Raw genomic sequence first — 27969 nt, 5'->3', positions numbered from 1 at the left:
CCTGATGCCTCAATGGCCATGACTGCCATCAAGAACTCTATGTAGAAACTGAAGCAGTAGCAACAGGCAACTATTGTGTTTCTGCTGCTGGGAAAGAAAATGATATCATCAATGGGAACGGTCTACTATTTGAGCAGTACATTGATCAACAAGGTGATCTCCACACTAAACTGAAAAGGAACAGACACAAATTAATGACTTTACCTGCCACTAGGGCGACTATCATATCTTCTACAAGCTCATCTGAGATAAGTGTTCCTGTACAAGATGCAATAGGTGCCAGAATGTGTTGCCCTCTGTTACTAACAGAATGCTTTCAGAACTGACTTATGGAACTGCAAGTGTCTGCCAGTCTGGCTCTACTGCCTGAACTGCTTGGCAGTTTCTTTTTCCTCTCAAACTACTTCAAACATGGAAAATTGCAATTGGTTAACATTTAAATAAACTTGTTAATTCCAAAATTAAATCCAGCCAACTATCAGAACTCAGAAGTTTCCCATTAATGTGTTTGTACCATCCCAACAGGATATCAGTTTCCAGTAGCGTTTGGGTGGGTGTCATTTCAGAAACCAACATGCAGGATCTAAGGAAGGATGTGCTGGCCTTGGAAAGGTTCCAGAGGAGGTTCACAAGAATGATCCCTGGAATGAAGAACTTGTCGTATGAGGAACGTTTGAGGATTCTCAGTCTGTACTCGGAGTTTAGAAGGATGAGAGGGTATCTTTTTGAAACGTACAAGGTAGTGCGAGAGTTGGATAGAGTGGACGTGGAGAGGATGTTTCCACTTGTAGGAAAAACTAGAACCAAAGGACACCATCTCAGATTAAAAGGCTGATCCTTTAAAACCGAGATGAGGAGGAATTTCTTCAGCCAGAGGGTGGTAAATCTGTGGGACTCTTTGCCGCAGAAGGCTGTGGAGGCCAATTCACTGAGTGTCTTTAAGACAGAGCTAGATAGGTTCTTGATTAATAAGGGCATCAGGGGTTTTGGGGAGCAGCCAGGAGAATGGGGATGAGAAAATATCAGCCATGTTTGAATGGCAGAGCAGGCTCGATGGGCCAAGTGGCCTAATTCTGCTCCTAGGTCTTATGGGCAAGACTGCATTGATTGCTCATCCTTGATGGCCCAGAGGCCAATAAGAGTTAACCATGCAGTGTGGATCATAGGCCACACCAGGCCAGCAGGGCTGATATAAACCGTTCCGAGGTCTGGACTTGTGGGACTTGGATATCCTTACTGCAGAAAGACCATTCTCCTTATGAACATTAAAGTTGCCAAAAAGCATTTTGGGGAACTGATTTTCCAAGAGAAATCCCAGAGGTGCATACTCAACTAAACAGGTTTCGACATCTGCTTTCTTGCCTTTATGAGAAGAAATGGAGGAAAAGTTTAAGACTGTATTCTCACTTATGCTAGATTAAAACTGGTGCAGTAGAAAAATTACGACTAAGCCTTAATCATGCACACAATAAAGATAGTTAAAAACCTTTACAAAAAATTAAGCAAAATGTATCTAAAAGAGACGGAAGGAGCAATAAACAACTCGTAATTATGACAATACCATTTGCAGTTTATAGTGAAGATGTTTACAACTGAACAAAGTAAAGTGGCACTTCAACTCATAACACTCATGGATTCAAAGGTGGCGAGTTCAAGCCTCACACTTCAATGAACCACCGAGGGAATTCTGAATTGTCAGAGTCACTATCTTTCAAATGAGTCATTAAACCAAGGAACGCTTGCTTACAACATGAACAGGAGGCCTTACTACTAAACACACCAGCAGCAGAGGCTTTCCATTATAATGCCCAACATGGCAATCTAAACCTACACCAACAGAATGGTTAAATGGTCATTTATATATTAATTGTGCACAAATCAACTGCAATATTTGCCTACAAACAGCAAGTACACACTTCAGTAATTTATTGGTTGTGAAATGGTTTTGGGACATTAAGATGCAAAAGGTGCAATACAATTGTCAATTTTGCTGCATCACAGTAACCACCACCAAAAATGGATTCGAGAATACAGGAACCGCAAATATTTAATTGTTAACCATTAAAAATAAATATCACTGATAAATGCAATGTGAGAGGATGTGCAAACATTCAAATGACCACAAAAAAACATGTCTATTGCTGCATTTTAATTGAACCAAATTAAAAACAAAGTATTGGTCTCTTGGTGGAGAGAGGGACTGGAACATTCAATACATACAAAATAATGTAAAATAGTGCTCGATGAATATTTTATTAAGAGCATAAAATGCTCAAATGCAATTCACATTTCTCTTCCATCATAAATCTAGAATTTTCTTTTTCTGGTTTCCGAATGTTACTATACAATTATCCACAGATGTTCATGTTCGAGAAGCCTTTTATACAACATTTCACCAGTGAGGCTTTCTGCTTGTAGGTTACACATCAGCTCTCCGATCCAATCTTCTGTGCCCTAACCCTCCGCTCCAGATTCTCTACAATCTCCTTCAATTTGTCAGGATCTTGGAAGAAATAAACATAAAGAACTCTCTCGCCTTGACGATTCAAGTTGCTTCCCAAAATTTGCCGTTTGGACTTGATGTCATCAGCTATATTCCCAATGATTTCCGGCAGTCTCTGCAATTCGCATTCCAATTTTTGAAGAGGTTCAGACAGTTCCTTCGAAATAAACAAGCAAATTATCAAACTTTAGCGGTACCAGTGAACACTAGTGAAATCACTTCAAAAAAAGATACTGGAAATATATATTTATAGCAGTGATATGAATCGTTAGTCCCTCAACACTGTGGTTCGTTTATTCAAAAATGTGGTTAGTATTCTTTATGGGTGCTTTTGCTCAGGGAGAAGAATGAAAAATGCGCATGAGGATCGAGCACTACTTGAATAAAAGAGAAATCCTGCAGATGTCACAGCCCTGAAATAAAAACCAGAAGTGCAGAAAAATCTCATTTCCGACAATATTTGTCGCGAAGCCAATACGACTCTTCAGAACTGATTGAGGTAGGAACATGTTGGGATTTATGCTTTTAAAAAGGACGGAGGGGAAGTATAAAAAAGGAATAGGGTAGAGGGGAAGGGAGATTCAATGGTAAACATGTCATGAGACAAAAGGGTAATAGTAGAGTAAGTGTTAATAATAGAATAAAGCGGGCAGCACGGTGGCGCAGTGGTTAGCATTGTTGCCTTGTAGCGCCGAGGTCCCTGGTTTGATCCCAGCCTTGGGTCACTGTCAGTGTGGAGTTTGTACATTCTCCCAGTGTCTGTGTGGGTTTCACCCCCACAACACAAAGATGTGCAGGGTAAGTGGATTGGCCATGCTAAATTGCCCCTCGATTGGAAAAAACTAATTGGGTACACTAAATTTATTAAAGAAAAATACAATAGAATAAAGCAGAATGCTTTAGTTTTATGGCTAAGTAGCATAAAACCCCATCATCACAGTTCTACCTCTCCTTTTCAGAACTCGTATTGGACTCAAAAACATCACATGCCTTTCTCTCTCCACAGATACTGCCAGACCAGCTGCTGAGTTTTTATTTTGAGCACTATTAGGCCAGATATCTGAACTGTGGTTAGTATTCTTTATGAACAGATTCCCTAACCTGGAAAAGCACCTTGTGGTCACCAGGCACGGCCTAGTTTTAGCCCCAATTAAATTGGATATCTTGAATTTAAAAATTGGATACGATATATCAAACTGCAGTCAAACCTCAGGCAGGCTGACAAGAATTTATACTTAACCAAGTAAGAAGTCTTACAACACCAGGTTAAAGTCCAACAGGTTTGTTTCAAACATGAGCTTTCGGAGCACTGCTCCTTCCTCAGGGGAATGAATTAATTCACCTGAGGAAGGAGCAGTGCTCCGAAAGCTCGTGTTTGAAACAAACCTGTTGGACTTTAACCTGGTGTTGTAAGACTTCTTACTGTGCTCACCCCAGTTCAACGCCGGCATATCCACATCATACTTAACCAAAGTCAAATACAGTACACAACCCAAAGACAAATTGCCAGAACATGTCTGGACCTGCCCTGTTGATCACACATCAGGATATCATCGATTCTATTGATATGCAGAGATTTGTTTGGGTTTGCCCAGATTGAGCCAGACTTGCTGGCACCCAGAGTTCCTGCCGTTACCTTATATGGCCACAGGATATGTGCAAACAACACCATCAGAGTTGGACACCTGGGGGATGGGCCCCGGTGTCCTGTCAAACAGTCATCATTTAATCCTTTGGGTGTTGGGACCCTCTCCCAAGGCCTCAGTGGCTGAAAGGCAGAGGAGTTTCTGGGAAAACACGGGGGGGGGGGGGGGGGGGGGTGTACAAGGGGGCTGGTTTAGCACAGGGCTAAATCGCTGGCTTTGAAAGCAGACCCAGGCAGGCCAGCAGCACAGTTCTATTCCCGTACCAGCCTCCCCGAACAGACGCCGGAATGTGGCGACTAGGGGCTTTTCACAGTAACTTCATTTGAAGCCTTTGCAGAGCTGAGTGTGCAGCTTGTGACAATAAGCGATTTTCATTTCATTTCAGAAATCAAATCCTTGGACCTCCCTGCAGTGAAGACTCCATACCGAGGCAATTGAGACATCTGACCAGAGGTGACAGGAAGCAGCATGCAAGCCCCATCTTCGCAACAAAGACCGACCCCGTGGAATCGATCGCATGGCTTAACAGAGTTCATCAATATAGGTAGTATAATGAATCTTGGGAATCTTTTGTACATGGTTTTGGGCTAATTTAAGGGTAAATACTGTTGTTGTTGAATAAAATTGGTTTGCCATTATACTTGTGCTGTCCTTTGTTCTCCTCAATAATAAATACATCTCGGTAAAACTTTTGATTAAAATACTGGTCAAAGTATCTGAGATTTTACAGATACAACAACCCATATTTCGGCAGGTATTTTTTTTCCTCGGTAACTTCTTTGACCGCCCAGAAGAGCCAGATTGGGGTTTGTTTCGTAAAGACAGCCATGTGCAACACCTACAGAGTGCACCAAAGAGAGCTCTGCACACTCAGCTCTGCAAAGGATTTTATCAAGTCTCAACAGGCAAATCAAAATGCAAACTAACCAACAGTCAAATTTTCAAGAATTAATTTAGAACATTAGACCATAAGATGTAGGAGCAGAAATATAATATAATAATAATTGCTTATTGTTACAAGTAGGCTTCAATGAAGTTACTGTTAAAAGCCCCTTGTCGCCACATTCTGGCACCTTTTCGGGGAGGCTGGTATGGGACTTGAACACGCGCTGCTGGCCTTGCTCTGTATTACAAGCCAGCTGTTTAGCCCACTGTGCTAAACCAGCCCCACTGGACATTAGGCCATTCGGCCCATTGAGTCAGCTCCACCATTCGATCATGGCTGATATGTTTCTCATCCCCATTCTCCTGCCTTCTCCTGGATAACATCTGGATATGATAGATTAGGAAAATAGGGTTTTAGATTTGTATTGGTAAATATTAGAAATAAAGTATAGTTCTAAGTAGGTTTACTTTAATGTTTCTATGCTTGGAAGGGTAAAACCTACAGTTAGATTCATGTTGAGAAAGGGTGTTTGTATGTGTGGGGGGTGGTTTCAATTCTAAGTGTGTTTCTATTGTACTTGGGAGAGGATTACAGCACGAAGAGTAAATAGAGGCCGGCAAAGAAGCAGTGGTTGCTCAGCAACTGGGGACCTTGCAAGGTAGAAAAGGTTTTTGAATTTTGTTTGCAGTTGGAGGACACCAGGATGTGAACATCTCATAACTCTGCCAGAAGCTGGACAGGACAAGAGAGCTGCAAAGAGGCAAACTTCCCAAAGAACGAGATACAGGCAATTGGGGTGGAAAAAATGGCAGAACACTGAAGAGAACAGAGACCAAGGTATTGTTCAGGCAAATTCAAAGGGAGAAGCAAATAAATAGTTACGTGTGAAAGAGAAAGCTGCAGAAACCAGAGCTAAAGTGGGAAAGCCAACTTCAGAGATAAATTAAAAGTTTGGTACCATTTAATAGAGTCTGGGAATCGAGAGTTAAAGCAATTATGACCATTTTGTACAGCAGTTAAGCCAAAGAAATTCTAAAGGGGAAGTTGAAAATCCTGGATACGTTGCTAAAGTGGCGTAGAAACTTTGTCTGAAACAGTATTTGGACAGGTAATGCAAAGGTAATAGAAAGGGAGGAGCTGGGCAGCACGGTAGCACAGTGGTTAGCACAGTTGCTTCACAGCTCCAGGGTCCTAGGTTCGATTCCCGGCTCGGGTGACTGTCTGCGGAGTCTGCACGTTCTCCCCTTGTCTGCGTGGGTTTCCTCCGGGTGCTCCGGTTTCCTCCCACAGTCCAAAGATGTACAGGTTAGGTGGATTGGCCATGACAAATTGCCCTTAGTGTCCAAAATTGCCCTTAGTGTTGGGTGGGGTTACTGGGTTATGGGGATAGGGTGGAGGTGTTGACCTTGGGTAGGGTGCTCTTTCCAAGAGCCGGTGCAGACTCGATGGGCCGAATGGCCTCCTTCTGCACTGTAAATTCTATGAACTATGACAAAGTCCTTGTTTGGGATTCAAGTGTCATTGCATTATAATTGTTCCTTTCTGGAGTCTAAGTTTGTACCGAGCCATGACCACTGGGAGTTAGCCATTGGAAAGTTATCATCTTAGTCCACAGAATCAAAGTTGATGTATTCTTGCAACTCACCTGACAGTTTTTATGAAACTTATTTCAAACCTAGTGATCCATTATTAGACTAAAAAAGTTTTTGAATAATGATTTGTATCAAGTAATTGTCTCCACAATTTTGCTACATTTAGCCAATTCCATCATCTCACCCACCTCTCCCATGTCAATCAAAGCAATACACGTTTAATACAGTGTTACGAAATAGATTACATACAAAATTACCTCATGATGAAGCAGGAGTTTGTTGGACCCAGAATACATAACATTCCGAAATCTCTCAATGTCAGATTCTAGTGCAGACCAGAGGCATGATTGCTCACGCTGGGTTGCTCCCAATTGGTCCTTTAAAGAAATAACTTCCTGCTGTAGATTTCTGGCTTCCTGTTCCAGACCATTGTAAGTTCTGAACAGTTGCTGTTTGTCGTCTGCATCAAAAATCTGACAGAGTCTGAAACAAATGGACAAATTTAAAAAAAATTAAAGTCATTGGTTCATTTTGGTTCATTTAGATGGGAGCAGAAAAATAAAACCACCTATTAGTGCTGCAACAAGCAGTGTTTTGTTTTGCAAAGGGATTGGGTTACAGGGTGTTGTTACTGGGGATGGGGTTGAATGTTCTGCTGACGAGGGAGGGACTTGGGATGAGGGACAGAGAGGAGGTTGGGGATGGGGGCTGCCGGTGGAGGCGCGGAGCACGGGCTGGAGGCGGGTCAAAAAAAGGGGATTGCTGATCAGGGAGGGGGGGGGGGGGGGGGGGAAGTGAGCCCCCCAACTAGGCTGATCACCTGGAATGTTAGAGGGTTAAATGGGCCGGTCAAAAGGGCACGTGTGTTTGCGCATCTTAGGGGATCGAAGGCGGACGTGGTAATGTTGCAGGAGACGTACCTCAGAGTGACGGACCAAGTTAGAATGAGGAAAGGTTGGGTCAGTCAGGTCTTTCACTCAGGACTAGATTCAAAGACTGGAGGGGTCGTGATCCTGATCAACAAGCGGGTGGTGTTTGAGGCGGGTAGAATAGTCTCGGACGTGGGAGGTCAGTACATTATGGTCAGTGGGAAGCTAGAGGGGGTGCAGGTGGTATTAGTAAATGTGTATGCGCCAAATTGGGATGATGTGGAGTTTATAAAAAGGATGCTGGGGAAGATACCGGACCTGGACTCGCACAGTTTGGTCATGGGAGGGGACTTCAACACAGTTATGGACCCTGGATTGGACTGGTCAAGCTCAAAAACGGGTAGGGTGCCAGCAATGGCAAAGGAACTAAGAAGGTTCATGGAGCTGATGAGGGGGGGTGGGGGTGGATCCATGGAGATTTGGGCAGCCGAGTGTGAAGGAGTTCTCCTTCTACTCACACATGCATAAAAAGTGTACTCCCGGATTGATTTCTTTATTTTGAGCAGGGCCTTGCTGGCTGGGGTGGTGGACACGGGGTACTCGGCGATTACAATCTCAGACCATGCTCCGCACTGGGTTGACCTGCAGGTTAGTAAAGACAGTAACCAGCACTCGCACTGGAGGTTGGATGTGGGACTTTTGGCGGATGAAGGGGTGTTCGAGCGGCTGAGGAAATGTATTCAGAGCTACCTGCAGGTCAATGACAGGGGAAATTTCAGCAGCGGTGGTGTGGGATGCACTGATGGCGGTGGTCGGGGGGCTGATCTCAATCCGAGCACAGGGTTTCGCTCTATGCAGACCCAATAGAGGGGATGGAAGAAATCATGAGGACTCTCGGGGAATTTGGCCGGTTTTCAGGGTATAAACCTAATATGGGAAAGAGTGAGATGTTTGTGGTCCAGGCAAGGGGACAGGAGAGGCGACTGGAGAGTTGCCGTTTAGGTTAGTAGAGGGAAGCTTTAGGCACCTAGGCATCCAAGTGGCGCAGGAATGGGACCTGCTGCATGAATTTAATCTGGCCCGGCCCGGCTAGTGGACCAAATGAAGGACGATTTTCGGAGATGGGACGCGCTTCCGTTGTCTCTGGCTGGGAGGGTGCAAATGGTGAAGATGGCGGTCCTCCCAAGATTCCCATTTGTATTTCAGTGTCTCCCCCATCTTTATTCCACGGTCCTTTTTCAAGCGGGTTAACAGAGTGATCACAGGCTTCGTCTGGGGGGCAAGACCCCGCAAGTAAGAAAGATAATGCTTGAGTGGAGTTGGGAAGAGGGCGGGCTGGCACTGCCAAATTTTAGCGACTATTACTGGGCGGATAATATAGTCATGATCAGGAAGTGGGTGGTGGTGGAGGAGTCGTCATGGGTGCGTATGGAGGCTGCTTCATGCAAGGGCACCAGTCTGGGGGCATTGGTAACTGCCCTTCTGCCGTTCCCGCCGGCACGGTACTCCACCAGTCCAGCGGTGGTGGCGGCCCCGAGAGGTTGGGGCCAATGGAGGAGGCATGTGGGAGCATCGGTCTGGGCCCCAATCTGTGATAATCACCGGTTTGCCCCGGGGAGTATGGACAGGGGGTTCCGGTTATGGCGGAGAGCGGGGATTGAGAGGATGGGGGATATGTTCATAGAAGGGAGCTTTCCAAGTATGAGGGCATTGGAGGAAAAGTTTGGGTTGGCAAGGGGAAACAAATTCAGGTATCTGCAGGTGCGGGACTTTCTTCGTAAACAGGTGTCAACCTTCCCACTCCTACCGCTAAAAGGGATTCAGGGCAGGGTAGTTTCCAGAGTGTGAGCAGTTTAGATTAGAGTAGGGGGTCAATAAGGGTCGGACCTGCACAAAAGGCTTTTGCACTATGTTTATGGTTTCATGTATATTGTTTATCTTGTTGTTACTATACCAAAGGTACCTCAATAAAATGCTTATTTAAAAAAAAAGAATATCCTTAAACAGACTCCCAAGATTTCCCTGCTGAGTTGCATCACTTCACGCTTCTCCACATTGCACTGCATCTGATCTGCTTCTGCCCATTTCACTCTCTTATCAATGTCATTCTGAAGCCTAGAGTTATCCGCATCCATCTGCAAGTTTTAAAATGCTGCTTCCTACACTCATGCCCAGATCATTTATAAAAATTGAAGTGTAATGGACCCAAGATTTGTTCTTGGGAGAAAAGCCCAGTGTGAAAAGGTTTCCTGTCACTGACCCACCACTTGTCACTAATGCCCATGGACTTCCCTCTTAATAAACCCCCTATACAACAGTTCATTCAACATTTTCCCAATGCTCATGTACTGCACAAACTTCAAATAAGTCTATCAAGTTAGTGGACATCATTTTCTTCTCACAAATCTTGATTAACCCATATTTTCCAAATCAAAATGAAGGCTTATTTTTTTCCTTGATAATAGTTCCTAATAACCGCCCCTTCACCAATGTTAGTCTGGCTGTCTCCTGCTTGCATTTGTGGTGTAACATTAGCAGAACACAAATTCACAGCAGCCCAGGGTGGGATCCTGGTCTTTGGCACACTGCAACAAGTCTCCAGACTGTCAGTACTACCGTGAGATTGCCAGGCCTTGGTGGGAGAGGAATTGTAATTTTACGCGGGTCAAAGGGTAGGGGTAGCACGTCCCCGTCAAAAATGCAATGGTGACCCAGTTAGGTCTTACAGTAAAAATCAGGAAACATTTGATGAGGTTTTGATTTGATTTATTGTCACATGTACCGAAGTACAGTGAAAAGTACTTTTCTGCGGCCGAGGGAATCAATGAGCGTAGAGGATGTTTCAAGCTTGCTAACCCACATATTAAATTTGCTGATTTAAATTCCACAATCTGCGATGGTAGGATTTGAACCCTCAACTCTGGGTTGCTGCACCAGAAACATAGCACGAGAACCAGCTTAGACATGGGTAAGAAACCGAATACATAAATAATCTTTCAATTGTATATCAATCTTATTTTACCTGATATTAGAGGTATTGTTTGAATCAATTATGTTTCGTTGTTTACAGCTTGTTTGGAGAGATTTATCAGACAGCATTTCTAAACGTTGCAAGAACTCTCCTCTGCTTTGTTCAAGTTCTGCAGTCAGGTTCTCAAGTTGTTGATGGACATCTCTGTGCTTACATAATTCCATTTCATATGCAAGGTGAAGTAGTTCAAATCGACTTTTCTGTTTGAGCAGCTGGCTTGCAACTTGGTCCTGCTTGGAGGTGTAGTAGTCTTGACGAGCCATCTGCAGATCAAAATTTCCCTTCACTACAGGCATATTCAAGAGTTGTGCATTCTCCACAATCAAGTCAGGAATCTCCTTGTTAATTAAACGTTCCACTTGGGCATTTATCGGAATCAGTTCTTTAGATAACCTGTTCTTCTTGGCTTTTGCACCATTTAAGTCAATCAACTATGCAAAAGAAAAAGGGGTTTAAGTCAACAGTGTTTTGGTAGTACAGAATTTGAATAGAGTTGAAAAGAAACATTTTGCTGAAGATTTGTGCCTTGCACATAAAACAAATGCAAGAATGGCACATTTCAAACAATCGCAGCAATTTATACGACAGGAAAAAAGGATGCTGGTTGGTTGGTAAGTTGACTCTGATTGGCTGAGGTGCCATTTCTTCATCAAGCTTGCAAGGTGAAATAATGGCTAGTGCTCTACTTACAAGATTACTGCTGAGGGCAATCTTGAGTTCTCTGAATCCCGATTGGGTCTTACGGTAGACAGCAGTTGAGATTATAATTAGTTGAAGCTACCCTCAGGGACAGAGGCTATCCTAATCAGATCACCATTTGCTGCATATTAGCCTGGAATTTGCTGCACCAAATTAGCCTGGAAAGGAGAAGAATCTCAAAGTTTGAATAGGTGAAGAAAGCCTTGGACTATGCGACTAGTATTTTCCACAAACAGGTTGATGCCACCAGCTCTCAGTCATTTTGTCTACACAACTGTGCAACAGTGTATTAATGTCACTGGCAGTGCAATACCAGGTATTTATGCCATACATCCCAGCGATTGGCTGATGAATCAAACAGCAGACACCTTCAACTGTTAATACCAGAGCTTGCAACTCAAACCAAAGTACCTGTTAGATGATTTTGCAATTGGGCAACAATTTCTGAACAATCCTGGGTACACCAATAGCTACACTAACATCCAATTTAAGATGATCAGTCAAGCTTGTAACGTGGCTCATTTATGCTTGCCGAAAACAACATACAAAACAAACAAGGGACCTTTCTCTGCAAACAAAGGGAATATGTTCAAGCATTGCCCATTTTCTGAATTACTCAGGTGCTTCAGGAGCCTCTAATTCTCCGTTACTTTCTCCATGGCAACACCTTGGTCAGAGTCAACTTGCCAACCAATCAGTATCCATGATTTCACATCTGTGAAATTTTGCACTTAATTCCTCATTCTCTTTTTTCCATCAAACAGTATTACCTCGCAACATATTATTGGTTTACCTTTCAGCCATAAACATTCAGAATATTTTAAAAAGTAATGTTCTTCCCCTTAAAACAGTGATTCTATTGGTGTAGTCCTGGTAGATCTCAAATTGGTGACCATTCAGCTTGTGCACTTTCTGAATTATGTGGATTATATATAGCCCGGAAACAGGCCATTCGATCTAATCAGTCCATGCCAGCATGTATACCCCACACAACTCTTCTCCCACCTATGAGAAAATGCTGGAAAATCTCAGCAGGTCTGGCAGCATCTGCAGGGAGGGAAAAGAGCCAACGTTTCAAGTCCAGATAACACTTTGCCAAAGCCTTCTCCCATCCTTCCTCAGCTAACCATCTTAACACTCCATTCCTTTCTCTGTTATGCTTCTTTGGAGCTTTTCTTTTAAGTCCACTATGTGGTAGCGAGCTCCATAATCTTACCACTTCCTGGTTGCATTTCATCCAAATTCTTATTTTTAAATTTAAACTGCAGAATTTGTCTTTTTTCCCAATTAAGGGGCAATTTAGCATGGCCAATCCACCTACCCTGTACATTTTTGGGTTGTGGGATAAGACACACGTAGACACAGGGACAATGTGCAAATTCCACACGGACAGTGACCCAGGGCCAGGATTGAACCCGGGTTCTCGGCGCCGTGAGGCAGCACTGCTAACCACTGCGCCACCATGACCCCCCCTCCCCCCATACAATTTTAAAAGACCTCTACTAAGTCACCACTCAGCCTTCTCTATTTAAGAGAAGAGACCTCACGTGTTGATCCTTGACCAATAGCGTTTCGGTATGATATTAAAATCTCAACATTTTGAGTAGGAAAAGGAGAAGGGGAGAAAAAAATAGCAAAGAAAGACATTTCCCTGGCTGGTATTCCTACAAGTTACAAAAACATATACAAACAACAAATTAGCAGAAGTAGACCATTCAATCCCTTGAACCTGCTTGGCTGCCATTCAATAAGATCATGGCCGATCTGTTTTGTGTTTAGAATTCTAGATTCCCATCTAATCCCAATACATTTTGATTCCTTTGCCTAACAAGAGTCTATCTACCTCTACCTTAAAATATTAAATGACCACAAGATTCCCAAAATCACAAATCTCTCATCGCTACCCTAAAATGAGGCTCCCTAATTTTAAAACAGTGCCTCCTAGTTCTGGACTCACCCACAAGAGGAAACATCCTTTCCACATCCATATCAGGATTTGATATACTTCAAGTCACTCCTCACTCTTCTAAACTCCAGAGGCAACAAGCCCAGCCTGTCTAACCTATCCTCACAAGACAACCTTCTCAGTCCAGGTATCAATCTAGTAAACCTCGTCTGAACTGCCTGCAATTCATCTATACCCTTCCTTAAATCAGAACATCAAGCTGCACACAATTCAAGATGTGGTCTCACCAATGCCCTGTATAACTGAAGCATTAGATTCTTACTTTTTGGTTCAAATCCTCTCATAATAGAGGACAACATTCTAATTATGCTTCTTAATTACTTGTTATACCAGATACTATTTTTTTGTGACTCATGCACTACAACATCTAGATACCTTTGCACCCCAGAATTCTGCAGTCGTCCTCCACTGAAGTAAGAATCTGCATTTCTAGTCTTCCCGCCAAAAAGCGAGCACCTTCACATTTCTCACATCAGACACATTATAACAACATGATTAACTCTCAGCCACCCTCTGAAATTATCTCACAAACTACCCAGTTCACAGGCAATTTGGGTTGGACAGCAAAATGCTGGCCTTGCCAGCGACAGCCTAATCCCATGAAAGAAGAAAGAAAAATAACACCACCTGGTAAATCTCCGCCCACTCACTCAACTTATCAATATCTATCTGTAACCTCATGTCCTCTTCACAACATACTTTCCTATTTTTGTATAATCTACAAATTTGGCTGCCATGCCTCTCCTCATCTAAATCATAGATATAAAATTGTAAAAAGATTAAGGACCTGGCACAGACCCCTGCGGGACTCCATTTTTTGCCTATTGCTAATCAGAAGTCATACTTATGCATATTCTGTTTTCTACTGTTACGCAAAGTGCCTGTGTGGATGTCAATCAAGAGACAGTCAGGCCCAAAACTGCCTTCACTGTCAACTGATTCACTGAAGGTTACCATCTAGCCTGGAACATGAAATGCCATTTCCTGGATGATGGGAAAAAACAAAAATGTCAAGATGGAAAATAAAATCAGTAGCAGTCGATTTTTGGATGACTGCTTCTCTTGCTCTATTTTGATGCTTAGTTCAATGCAGAGTGATCAAGACGACTAAAGTTAGCCTAGTAACTTCAACAATGTCACAGTAAAATGTTACGAAACCTTCTTCCCAACAAGAAAATAACATTAAAAACGTTGCCTTCCCAAGTAAGGCAATTAAAGTTAGTACTTGGCACACTGCTGATATTGGAATAAATAAGGCCTACCAGTGCTGGGGAATCGCCTCTTGGAACACAAACATTAAAATTATTGTGTGAAATGCTTTTCACTGTACCTCGGTACACGTGACAATAAACAAATCCAATCCAATCCAAAACATGCCATGGCAATGTGCCTCCTCGAACCACTAACTGCCGGGTGAGCAAAATTTAGAAAGTTTTAATTTTATCATCCGGTTACAAATATTCCAATGTCTAAGCTCAGAGCAAAAATACATCGTGTCTGTTGTCTCAATGGTTCACTCCACGTCACAAAGGCTGAAATGCAGACATGGGGACAAACCAAGCATATGCCACAAATACAAACTCAGAAGTTAAAACTAAAAAGTTAATCAGTAAAAGGAAAAGAGAACAGACAATGGCTGAATTCTATTGTCAGTTGTTAACATTATATTCATTTTACAAGAGCCTGGGGAAGTTACTGACTAAACAAATTCCTGCCTGTGCTCAAAACACCAATGGCTGCAATGACACACATCAAAGCCCATAACAGACAAAATCTTAAACAATCTAAGGAACGAGATGAATTTTTAACCAAGTTAAACAAAAAAGAAAAATAAATCAACATCACATCTGTGCACGTCATAACAGAAAATTAAAGTTAGATAGCTAATGATAATCTTTATTGTCACAAGTAGGCTTGCATTAGGCACCACGTTGTGCTACCATCAAGAAATCACAACAGTGCTCTTACTTCCTCAGGAAACTAAAGAAATTCTTGCCAACTTTTACAGATGCACCACAGCAAGCATCCAACCTGGCTGCATCACAGCCTGGTATGGCAAATGTTCGGTCCAAGACCGCATGAAACTTCAGAGTCGTGAACACAGCCCAGTCTATCACACGAACCTGCCTCCCATCCATTGACTCCATCTACTCCTCCCGCTGCCTGGGGAAAGCGGGCAGCATAATCAAAGGCCCCTCCCACCCGGCTTACACACTCTTCCAATTGGGCAGGAGATACAAAAGTCTGAGAACACGCACAAACAGACTCAAAAACAGCTTCTTCCTCGCTGTTACCAGACTCCTAAATGATCCTCTTGTGGACTGACCTGATTAACACTACACTGCTGTATGCTTCACCCAATGCCGGTGTTTATGTAGTTACATTGTGTACCTTATGTTGCCTTTTTATGTAATTTGTTTTTATTTTCATGTACTTAATGATTGTTGAGCTGCTCACGGAAAAATACTTTTCACTCGGTGCATGTAACAATAAACCAATCCAATCCAATGAAGTTACTGTGAAAATCCCCTAGTCACCACACTACGGCGCCTGTTCGGGTACACAGAGGGAGAATTCAGAATGTCCAATTCACCTAACAGCACATCTTTCGGGACTTGCAGGAAACCGGAGCACCTGGAGGAAACCCACGCAGTCATGGGGAGAACGTGCAGACTCCACACAGACAGTGACCCAGCTGGGAATCGAATCTGGGATCCTGGAACTGTGAAGCAGCAGTGCTAACCACTGTGCTACCTTGCCTCTTCATTTGTCCACAAATATTGGAATCAGAAGAAAAACTATTTTCCCATTTCCCCTAGGAAATGACTATGGGTCTGTATTTTACAAAGTTAAGTTTGATGTGAAGCAGAGAGCTCAGATCCAACCATGTGAAATTCAAGAAAATAAATGCTCGTTTAAGTTATGATGACGGTGAGTTCTCTGATTGAAGTAAAAATCCAAGTGGTTCACTGAATTCTTTCTTGAATGAGTTCAGTTCTAACACTCAATAGTCCGGGGGCATAAAATGTTTCTTGAACTGCTATTCTAGTCATATCCAGAGATCCATACGCAGTGTCACATGCCGCCATAGGTACACACGCAACCTCTCCAGCAGTACTGTCTCACCCAATATCAAAGCTGTCCTTGTCCCAAGTTCCATTTCATAGTAACAGAAGTAGGCCATTCAGCCCCTCAAGCCCTTCTGACTATTTCATGAGATCATGGAAGATCTGTGACCTAATTCCATATACCGCCCTTTGGCCCACTATCCCTTACTATAGAACATAGAACAGTACAGCACAGAACAGGCCCTTCGGCCCTCGATGTTGTGCCGAGCCATGATCACCCCACTCAAACCCACGTATCCACCCTATACCCGTAACCCAACAAACCCCCCCCCCCCTTAACCTTACTTTTTAGGACACTACGGGCAATTTAGCATGGCCAATCCACCTAACCCGCACATCTTTGGACTGTGGGAGGAAACCGGAGCACCCGGAGGAAACCCACGCACACACGGGGAGGACGTGCAGACTCCGCACAGACAGTGACCCAGCCGGGAATCGAACCTGGGACCCTGGAGCTGTGAAGCATTTATGCTAACCACCATGCTACTGTGCTGCCCACGGTATCTTTGCTTAACAAAAATCTATTCATCTCAGATTTAAAATCAACAGCTCAGCTAGCTAGGGCGGCATGGTGGCACAGTGTGTTAGCCCTGCTGCCTCACGACACCGAGGTCCCAGGTTCGATCCCGGCTCTGGGTCACTGTCTGTGTGGAGTTTGCACATTCTCCACGTGTTTGCGTGGGTTTCGCCCCCACAACCCAAAGATGTGCAAGATAGGTGGATTGAGCACACTATTTATTCAAAAAAATAATTAATTGGGTACACTAAATTTATTTTAAAAAACAGCTCAGCAAACTTCAACTGCTGTTTGTGGGAGAGTTCCAACCCTTTATCATCCTTTTGAGTGAAGAGGTTCTTCCTAACATCTCTCCTCAACCGTTTAACTCTGATTTCTATACTATGCCCCCCCCCTAGTTTTAGAATCTCAAACCAGTGGATATTGCTCATCCTTATCGATCCTGTCTTTCCCTATTAATATCTTGAATTTAATTCTTCATCTCACCCGACACCTTAACAATAAACTTTTTCCGATCCCTTCCAGGTGTGAAAGAATGCAAGCTCCCAACAACGTACACCCATCCAGAACCCTCGACAGCTTCCTGTCCCTCTGACCCCCATCCCTTGCCATGTATTCACTATACTCTCTGAACTTCCCCTCTCTGATGTTGACCATTCTGTACTCAACAAAGGACTGTTTCATCCCCCCTACTTCAATTAATTTTGAGCTCAACACAATACTGAATTCTTCCATCCCCTTCATCTCCATACTCACTTGTTTGGGCAGGAGTCCTCCCCTGCTCAATGGATCCTTTCATCCGCCACTGCATATAGTTCTCCTTATTTGTTCTCTCAAAATCACTATCTTGAAAAGCTATTCCATCTATTACATGATACGTTGGTATCATTCTAGTAAATGTCTGCTGCACTAAGAACTTGACATTCTTCCCAAAGTATTCAATTCTGGCAACCACCCAACACTCCTGTAGAGACATGACCAGTGTTTTTATGAAGTTTAACACAATTTCCTTCCTTTTGCATTCTATGTCTCTTATTAAAAAGCATATGGTATCCTTGGCCTTCTCAATTGGCCACAGCCCATCGACTCTGTTGCTGTCAAAAACAACCACCCAACTATTCTAATCCCATTTCCCATAGTTTAGGGATCACAAGTGCACATCAAAATACTACTTAAATGCAGGCAAGTTCCACACTCCCGCCATGCTCTTGGTAAAAAGGTTTTTCCTCACATCCCTCGAAACCTCCTGCCCCTTATCTATGTCCCCTGGACATCGATCACTCGACCAAGGAGAAAAGATTCTTCCAGTCTACTCTCTCTATGCCCCTCAATGTTATACATCCCTATCATGTCCCCCCTCAGTCTCCTCTGCTCCAAGGAAAACAGTCCAAGTCGATTCAATCTCTCTTCTTAACAAAAACTCCCTAGACTAGGCAACATTCTGTTAAATCCCCTCTGCACTTTCCAGTGATATTATATCCCCTCTGCAGGGTAGCACAGTGGATAGCACTGTGGCTTCACAGCGCAAAGGATCGATTCCTGGCTTGGGTCACTGTCTGTGCGGAGTCTGCACGTTCTCCCCGCGTCTGCGAGGGTTTCCTCCAGGTGCTCTTTCCTCCCACATGTCCCCAAAGACATGCTTGCTAGGGGAATTGGACATTCTGAATTCTCCCTCAGCGTACCCGAACAGACGCTGGAGTGTGGCGACTAGGGGATTTTCACAGTAACTTCATTGCAGTGTTGATGTAAGCCTACTTGTGACACTAATTCTTATGAAGGAGGTTCGATAAACTCAGTTTGTTTTCACAGGAACAACAGAGGTTGAGGGGCAACCTGATAAGAGGTTTACAAAATTATGAGGGACATGGACAGAGAGTAGATAGACAGAAGCTTCTTCCCCAGGGTGGAAGAGTCGATTATTGGGGGACATTAGTTTAAGGTGCGAGGGGCAAGGTCTAAAGGAGATGTAGTAAGCCAAGTTGCTTTACAGAGGGTGGTGGGAGCCTGGAACTTGCTGCCAGGGGAAGTGGTGGAAGCAGATACGATAGTGACTTTTATGGGGCGGCTAGGATGGTAATAGAGGGATATGGTCCCCGGAAGGGTAGGTTTTTTTTAGTTCAGACGGGCAGCATGGTCTGCGCAAGCTTGGAGGGGTGAAGGGCTTGTTCCTGTACTGTACTTTTCTTTGTTCGTTAATGTGGATTCCAGAACTGCATACAATACTCTAACTGTGGCTTAACCAACATTCAGCATTTAAGATTTCCAGCTCTTAAACTCTATGTCTCGGATAATAAAGGTTAAGTATACCTCATGGCTTCTTAACCACTGTATCCACCTACTTTACTACCTTAAGGGACCGGTATACATCTCCACCAAGGTCCCTCTGATTCTCAGTGCTTCCCAGAGTCCTGCCATTCATCATGGATTCCCTTGCCTTGTTTGTCCTGCTTAAGTGCATCACCTCACGCTTATCCAGATTAAATTGCATTTTTCAGCCCATCTGACCAGCCAGTCAATATCCTCCTCCTGTAATTGAAGGCTATCCTCCTCACTATTTACCACCCCACCAATTTTCCTATCATCCACAAATTTACTGATCAACCCTCCTATTGTTTCTAAATCATTTATATAAACCACAAACAGCAAGGGCCGCAACATTGATCCCAAGGGGCCCAACAGACACAGGCTTCCAGTCAGGTCATACCGCCTTCAAAAAGCTTGTGTACATACATCCCTTGGTCTCTCTGATCCTGAATCCCCTTTAAAAATTGTTCCATTTGGAATTGTCTTGCCTTGTTCTTTCTACATCAAAATACATCAGTTCAAACTTAATTTCACCTACCCATTTTGCAAATCTGTATTCTGAAGTTTGTTATTATTCTTTTGTGTTATTTGCTACATTTTACCTGCAATGCAGGCCTCTGTAGCACACTATTGCTCACATCTTTCAGTCTGATGAAAGAAACATTCAATATTGTCCTGCTTCCTATTCTTAACAAATTCGTACTCACACATCCATAGTCCTCTTAATTCCATGGGCTTTAACTTCATTAAAAAGTACTTAAACCTTTCAAAAGTCCATATACACACAACTGCACAACCTAGTAAGCCCTGTTCCTTCAAACAACATACGTTTAGCAAGTTTTGACTGGGGAGGAAAGAAAGCCAGCCCAACAATCATCTTTCAGTCTTTGGACTTAACATGGAGTTTAACAACTTCAGACCTGAACTCTTTCCTCTATGTTGATCACCTCCGCACCCCTTTTAATCTAATTTCCTTGTCCCAACATTCCCCCACCAAAGTAGTAGCATCTTTAGAACCCAAGGGCACAGCCCCAGACGAAATGAACGATTCTTTAAAAGAGACGAGGAGGAATTTATTCAGCCAGAGTGAATCTGTGGAATTCATTGCCGCAGAAGGGTGTGGAGGCCAAGTCACAGAATATCTTTAAGATAGAGATAGAAAGATTCTTGATTAATCAGGGGTTTATGGGAAGAAGGCAGGAGAATGGGGATGAGAAACATATCAGCCATGATTGAATGGCGGAGCAGACTCGATGGGCCAAATCGACTAATTCTGCTCCTCTGTCTATGGTCTCAGTCTTGTGCCCAAAGCAAGAGAGCTTTGTCCAATCTCTCCTGCTCCCACCTATCCCTGACCTACTTTGCTCCACCTCTCATTATAAAACAATATATCCATCACATTTCTCCTTTAGCTCTGAAGAGTCATATGGAGTGGAGATGCCGGCGTTGGACTGGGGTGAGCACAATAAGTCTTACAACACCAGGTTAAAGTCCAACAGGTTTTGTATCAAATCACTAGCTTTCAGAACACTGCTCCTTCCTCAGGTGAATGAAGAGGTATGTTCCAGAAACATATATAGAGACAAAGTCAAAGATGTAAGACAATGCTTTGAATGCGAGTATTTGCAGGTAATTAAATCTTTATAGATCCAGAAACAGGGGTAACCCCAAGTTAAAGAGATGTGAATTGTCTCAAGCCAGGATGGTTGGTAGGATTTCGCAAGCCCAGGCCAGACGGTGGGGGATGAATGTAACGTGACATGAATCCAAGGTCCCGGTTGAGGCCATACTCATGTGTGCGGAACTTAGCTATAAGTTTCTGCTTGGCGATTTTGCGTTGTCACGCGTCCTAAAGGCCGCCTTGGAGAACACTTACCTGGAGATCAGAGGCTGAATGCCCTTGACTGCTGGTGTTCCCCGACTAGAAGGGAACATCCCTGCCTGGCGATTGTCGGGCGATGTCCGTTCATCCGTTGACGAGGTGTCTGCATGGTCCCTCCAATGTACCATGCTTCAGGACATCCTTTCCTGCAGCGTATGAGGTAAACAACGTTGGCCGAGTAGCACGAGTATGTACCGCGTACCTGGTGGGTGGTGTTCTCACGTGTAATGGTGGTATCCATGTCGATCACCTGGCATGTCTCGCAGAGATTACCATGGCAGGGTTGTGTGGTGTCGTGATCGCTGTTCTGAAGGCTGGGTAGTTTTCTGCAAACAATGGTTTGTTTGAGGTTGCGCGGTTGTTTGAAGGTAAGTAGTGGGGGTGTGGGGATGGCCTTGGCAAGATGTTCAAAGAACAAAGAAAAGTACAGCACAGGAACAGGCCCTTCGTCCCTCCAAGCCTGCACCGACCATGCTGCCCGTCTAAACTAAAATCTTCTACACTTACTGGGTCCGTATCCCTCTATTCCCATCCTATTCATGTATTTGTCAAGATGCGCCTTAAATGTCACTATCGTCCCTGCTTCCACCACCTCCTCCGGCAGCAAGTTCCAGGCACCCACTACCCTCGGTGTAAAAAAAACTTTTACCTCGTACATCTCCTCTAAACCTTACCCGTCGCACCTTAAACCTATGCCCCCCCTAGTAACCGACGCCTCCACCCTGGGAAAAAGTCCCTATCGTCTTGATCGATGATGTTTTGAAGGCTGCGAAGATGATGTTGTAGTTTCTCTGCTCCGGGGAAGTACTGGACGACGAAGGGTTCTCTGTCGGTTGTGTCCCGTGTTTGTCTTCCGAGTAGGTCAGTTCTGTTTTTTGCTGTGGCACGTTGGAATTGTCGATCGATGAGTCAAGCGCCATATCCCATTCGCACGAGGGCATCCTTCAGCATCTGTAGATGTCTGTTACGCTCCTCCTCTTCTGAGCAGATCCGGTGTATATGGAGGGCTTGTCCATAGGGCATGGTGGAGCCATCTAAGATGGCCCCTGCAAAGGACCATGGGAATTATGACCAACCCAGGACTCAGACAGATATACAGCCTATGTGTATCTAAAACACAGGCAATCAGACCTGATCGAAAACCCCAGCCTGGTTGCATTTTAATGGCCTATTTTGCTAGGACAATAGAACTCCAAACAAGCAACCGGTATAGCCACAGACTGATCGGCCCCACTCCCCTTACTCCGAAAGCACAACTGCCAAGGTCAAATGGATGCTAAGGACCTGCCCAGCCACCAAGGCATCCGCCCCTTTATTGGCCAAAATCGAAGACAGTGATCAGAGCCCTGTCGAACCATTGGGTGCAAGGTTAAGCACCGCCCCAAACAGCGCGAAATCCCAGAGGGATTTAAAAAAATAGAGAGGCCACAGACGTGTGTTCTGTCTCTTTTGGATCCGGCCTGTGCCAATCCAATTGTAGCAGTAACAGCCAGCCAAGTTCAAGACCAACGATCGCTACCTGACGAATGAGCCCAGCAGAGACGGAGCCACTTTCTTCGAACCAGCCAAGTGAATTCCAGATAAAGGCCTTATTCATTTGCACAGTGCCGGTCGCCCTGAAGTTAAGTATTGGTGACTGTAGCTGATAGGTGCAGTTTAACTCGTAGTAGATATCGTGTTTGCATGTTGAGATAACTCCTGTGTATGTAGATAAACCATCCTTTGAACTAACTAACTGGTTGTGTGGTCATTTGATCGATACAAGGTAAGGCTTGTGGTCCACTAAGATAAATAGAAATACCCATAGTATTGGCGACGCTTTTGGGACCGAAGCAGAGCAACAATGGCTTCTTTGATGTGCTTAGGGTGGAAGCTGGAGAAGTGGAGCATTGTGAGGTTATCTGTGGGTTTACGGTAAAGCGAAGTGCTGAGGTGACCGTCCATGATGGAGATGAGTGGGTCCAAGAATGCAACCAATTTTGCAGAGTAGTCGATGGTGAGTCTGATGGTGGGATGGAACTTATTGATGTCATCGTGTAGTCGTTTCAGTGATCCTTCGTCGTGGGTACAAAGGAAAAAATGTAAGCGGGTAAGCGTTCAGGATGCGCGACAACGCAAAATCGCCGAGCAGAAACTTATAGCCAAGTTCCGCACAAGAGTATGGCCTCAACCAGGACCGTGGATTAAAGTCGCATTACATTCATCCCTACCATCTGGCCTGGTCTTGCAAAATCCTACCAACTGTCCTGGCTTGAGACAATTCACATCTCTTTAACCTGGGGTTACCCCTATCTCTGGATCGGTAAGGACTTAATTACCTGCAAATGCTCGCATTCAAGCATTGTCTTGCATATTTGACTTTGTCTATACATGTTTCTGGAACATACCTCTTCATTCACCTCAGGACAGTAAAATGTCTGACAACACCAGGTTAAAGTCCAACAGGTTTGTTTCAAACATGAGCTATCGGGGCACTGCTCCTTCCTCAGGTGGTTCACCCAAGGAAGGAGCAGTGCTCCGTAAGCTCGTGTTTGAAACAAACCTGTTGAACTTTAACCTGGTATTGTAAGACTTCTTACTGTGCTCACCCCAGTCCAACGTCGGCATCTCCACATCATGTTCATCTCAGGAAGCAGTGCTCCAAAAGCTAGTGATATTTGAGTCATATGGACTCAGCATTTTCTTCGCCAATGCTGCCAGATCTGCGGAGTTTTTCCAGCATTGTCTGTTTTTATTTCTGATTTCTAGCATCCACAGTATTTTGCTTTTATTAATCGAGTATCTTTCACTGTAAAAGAATTTCTATAAACTTTGCACCAACCATTTCATAATTTGGCTACGGGTAAGGAGATCCTATCAAAAGCCTGCGCTAATAATTCAGAGAATGTGCATTCCAATCCCAACATGGCAGACTAAAAAAAAACTAAAATAAAAAGAATGGTAAAAGTAATCATGAAACTGCCAGATTGATTTGAGCTGCAATTTGTTTACGAATATCCTCCTGGAAAGGAAATCTGCATCCTTACCCGGTCTCCTGGTAATTGTGTTATGAAGCATCCAGAAAAGAAGCTTGAACACTAGAGTCCTTCAAAAAAGGGGGAGAAAAGTTGTAGCAATTAGATTATCAACACTCAAAAATAGCCCTACCTTTCTGTTTCGCATGGAGGAGATTCTCTGCTCCATATACTGAAGTTTAACCTTGGTGCTCTGCTCTTTTGCTTTTGCCAAAATTAACTGTCGCTGGCCGCTGTTGTACGCTGCTTGGATTCTAGCCATTTGTTGCTGATATTCCTTACAAACTTCATTACATTCTCCCTGAGAAGTTATGTCCACTAGCTGAAATTTTTTTATGTCGGAGCTTTCAACCAGCTCGGTTATGCCTTTAAAAAGTTGTTTCTTTGTATATTCAGTGAGAGCAGCCGTGCATTGTTCTTCCTGTTGCAAATAGCTGTCCAATTCAAGCTGTGATAGAAAAATGGTCTGTTGTTCTGGTCTCCTTTCTGACACACTTGAATATATAGCAGACAGTTGCTGAACTTCTTCAAATACTTTTGACAGTGTGACATTTAATTTAGCATTTTCAGCAAACAACTGTTCTTGCGTATCTCTTAACAATTTGGTACATTCTTCCTCCTCATTCTTTAGTCTTATTGGCATATGACGTATTTCTGAAGCAATCAATTGCCGTTTATTCCGTTGCTGAATTTTAACATTTCGAGCCAGCTGTAGTGCCTTAACCTCCTCTTCCAATTTCTCAATTGTCATCTCTGGCAGATTGCCATATTTAGATTCTACATCCTTAGGACATGTTGCCAAGACCTTATCCAAGTCTTCCTGAGCCAGACAATTTGCCTCTCCAATGCTCTCAAACTCGGTTAGCGCTTCTTCAGCCAATACATTCTGTTCATTTATACTGTTACAAAACCATTCAACGAATTCCTTTTCTTCTCCAATGTCAAACCACCAGTCAAAATTCTCCCCATTCAGTCGATTGGATTGAGGGTAAGCAATTTTCCTTAATGTCTCTACAAATATTTTCCCACCGCTCATAGTGGTTAGTGCATTAGAATTTGTTCTGGGGTCTGAATGAACAGAGATTTAAAATATCCAACTGCAACAAAGTGGGATGTTGGAGGTCTGTGTTAATCCCAAATAGAAAGAATATATTAACAAAACACAAAAAGCCGTCCAGCATTTCTAAAATCAAAACAAAATCATAGAGATCAAAAAGGACCAGGTTTCAGAGAATTTCACTCACTTTGTAGACAATAGTAATATTTCCATTAATGCAAAGAAGCAGTACCTATTTTCCTTAATATTGAAAGTTACAGCTAAAGCAATTCTCTCAAACCATTCATTTAAATCCTGGGAACGAAATGTGAGGTATTGTCCAATTTCCCATTGCTGATCACTGAAGTGCCACTTGGAAAGAATAGTAACTCACCTGCTGGGGAAAGAAGATACAGATAATACCAGAGTAAGAAATGATAATGTACGAGAGGGTATGCAATAACGTTTAAATTAGGTTGATGGTGCACACAAGTAAATGCACAAAGCATGGTAAATGTGGTTGGTGAGCTGCAGGCACAGGTAAACACATTGTACTATGATGCTATAGGGAACCAATTAAAAAAAAAAGGGCAGGCACTAAATATTCCTAAATACAAGGTGTTCAGGAAAGATAGGGAAGCAAAGAAAGGAGATGGGGTTGTAGTACTGATTAAGAATATTACAGCAGTGGGAAGATGTCCTATAGGAGGTCATGGACAGGATCTATTTAGTTAGCATTAAACAATAGAAGTAACATTATACTACTGGGTGTTTTTTCTAACCAATTAGTTGGAATATAATATAGAAGGAACAAAATTGCAAGGAAATTGCAGGAGGCACAAAACTATAGAGTAGTGACAATGGAGTCAATTATGCCAATTATCTTAAACTTCAATAATAATAATCTTTATTGTCACAAGTAGGCTTACATTAACACTGCAATTAAGTTACTGTGAAAAGTATATGAAATAATGTATGGGCAGAGAGGGCAAGAGTTTCCAGAAGAATATCCAGGGAAATTTTCGTAATCATTATGTTTCCGCCCCATTGCTAGATCTGAGGTACATCAAATGTCAGAAGACCATTTTGGGAAGTGATCGGTATATCACATGGTTTTAAGTTAGCTGAGAAAAAGAACGAGGAACAATCTAGTGTAAAAATTCTTATGATGAAAACAGACCTGACATCGGTAAACTAGAATCAAAAGACAAAACTGCAATACAACAATGCATTCTCTTTAAAGGAGATAGTTTGGTACAGTTAAGGTACATTACAAGGGAGAATAGTAGGACAAACAAAGATTGAGCTCCCTGCATAACAAAAGAGACTGAGAGCTAGATGACACAAAGGGTGGATATAATAGGTGCCATTGCAATAATGCAAATGAGAAGGCTGAATATAAAAAGAGCAGAGGGAAAATGAAAAAGGAAATATGCCAGCAAAGCTGAAGCTCACACATTAAAGGGACAGAGCAGCATGGATACAAGGTTGGCTTGGTCACAGAAACAGTTGTGGTAAAGGGCTTTGTTTTTTCAGCCTGGAGAAGAGCAGATTACTTGATTTCTCTTAAGGATCTAGACTTGGGTACAATTTCAAAATTTACATATAAAACTCAGAGGTACTGTGAACCCTGAAGACAATAGCCTTCAGTAGGATGTAGTCAAGCTGGTAGAATGAGCAGACATGTGGCAGATGAAACTTAATGCAGAGAAGTCTGAAATGATACAATTGGGCAGGAAGGATGAGAAAGAAAAAAATAATTGGCACAATTCTAAAATGTCACGGGGGTGGATGTATATGTTCAGTTGTTACAGGTGATGTGGAAAATTGAGAAACTTGCTAAAAGGCATGGACGATCCTGGGCTTTACAATTAGAGGCACACGGGAGGAAGGCAAATGGAATAGTGTTGTTTATTGTAAGAATAATCAAATATTAAAGTAGGGAGGTTTTACTACAGCAGTTCAGGGCCTTGGTGAGACCATATCTGGAGTACTGAATGCAGTTTCGGTCTCCTTATTTAAAAATCATCACTTTAGAAGCAGTTCAGAGAAAGTCCATTCAACTCATTCCTGGCAAAAAGGAGTTACGAGGAAAAATTTAGACGGTTGACCCTACATCCAATGGAATTTAGAAAAATGAGAGGTGATCCTATTGAAACAAAGATCCTGCAGGGACTTGATAAAGAGTGGGTACCTGGAAAAAAAATTTTCTCCTGGATCACAAACTGGGGCACATGTTACGGTCTCAAGTCAGAAACGAGAAACTTTTGTGTTGACGTGCAGAATGCTCTTCCCCAGAAAGTAGTCATTAAATTTATTCAAGGCAGTTAGATTTTTATTAGGCAAGGGTCAATGGTTATGGGGCAGGAAAGAGAATGGGGCTAAGACTACAATCAGATCTGCCATGATCTTATTGAATGATGGATCAAGCTCATAGGACCAAACAGCCTGCTCCTATGAGTACAAAGGCAAGGGGATTATGATAAACCTTTATAATAAACACGGATTCAGAGGGCAGCTTGATGGCACAGTGGTTAGCACTGCTGTCGCACGACACCGAGGTCCCAGGTTTGATCCCGGCTTTCGGTCACTGTCCATGTGGAGTTTTCACATTCTCCCCGTGATTACGTGGGTTTCGCCCCCACAACTCAAAGATGTGCAGGCTAGGTGGATTGGCCACACTAAACTGCCCCTTAATTGGAAAAAAATAATTGGGTACTCTAAATTTGTTTTTTAAATAAATAAATACTGACTTAGGCTCAATTGAAGTACTGCCTCCATTCTGGGTGCTGTACAAATTAAAACTGCCACAGTCGGGAATGCAGCCATTCAGCCCATACGAACAATTCATTTTGTGCCATTCACCCATCTTCTTCCCCGTAACTCTGAATTCTTG

At 43.2% G+C, this 27969-nt stretch overlaps 2 protein-coding genes across 3 annotated transcripts in view; both read right to left on the bottom strand.

Moving 5' to 3' along the window:
- poln (polymerase (DNA directed) nu) overlaps nt 1-27969 on the bottom strand; it is a 479439-nt gene that overhangs the window by 450177 nt on the left and 1293 nt on the right. The gene's annotated exons all lie outside the window — the stretch shown is intronic.
- haus3 (HAUS augmin-like complex, subunit 3) lies at nt 1912-27717 on the bottom strand. The gene is made up of 5 exons (XM_038805897.1): nt 25282-27717; nt 24171-25160; nt 10519-10958; nt 6885-7110; nt 1912-2660 (listed from the first exon to the last, which is right to left on the bottom strand). The coding sequence occupies exons 2-5, from the start codon at nt 25071-25073 to the stop codon at nt 2427-2429; spliced, it is 1803 nt and encodes a 600-aa protein (XP_038661825.1). The 5' UTR covers nt 25074-25160; nt 25282-27717; the 3' UTR covers nt 1912-2426.

The sequence above is a fragment of the Scyliorhinus canicula genome, chromosome 8 (assembly GCF_902713615.1).
Source record: "Scyliorhinus canicula chromosome 8, sScyCan1.1, whole genome shotgun sequence".
Taxonomy (NCBI): Eukaryota; Metazoa; Chordata; class Chondrichthyes; order Carcharhiniformes; family Scyliorhinidae; genus Scyliorhinus; species Scyliorhinus canicula.
Note: the sequence above shows the minus strand (reverse complement) of the source record. Positions and strands in the feature narration are given on the sequence as shown.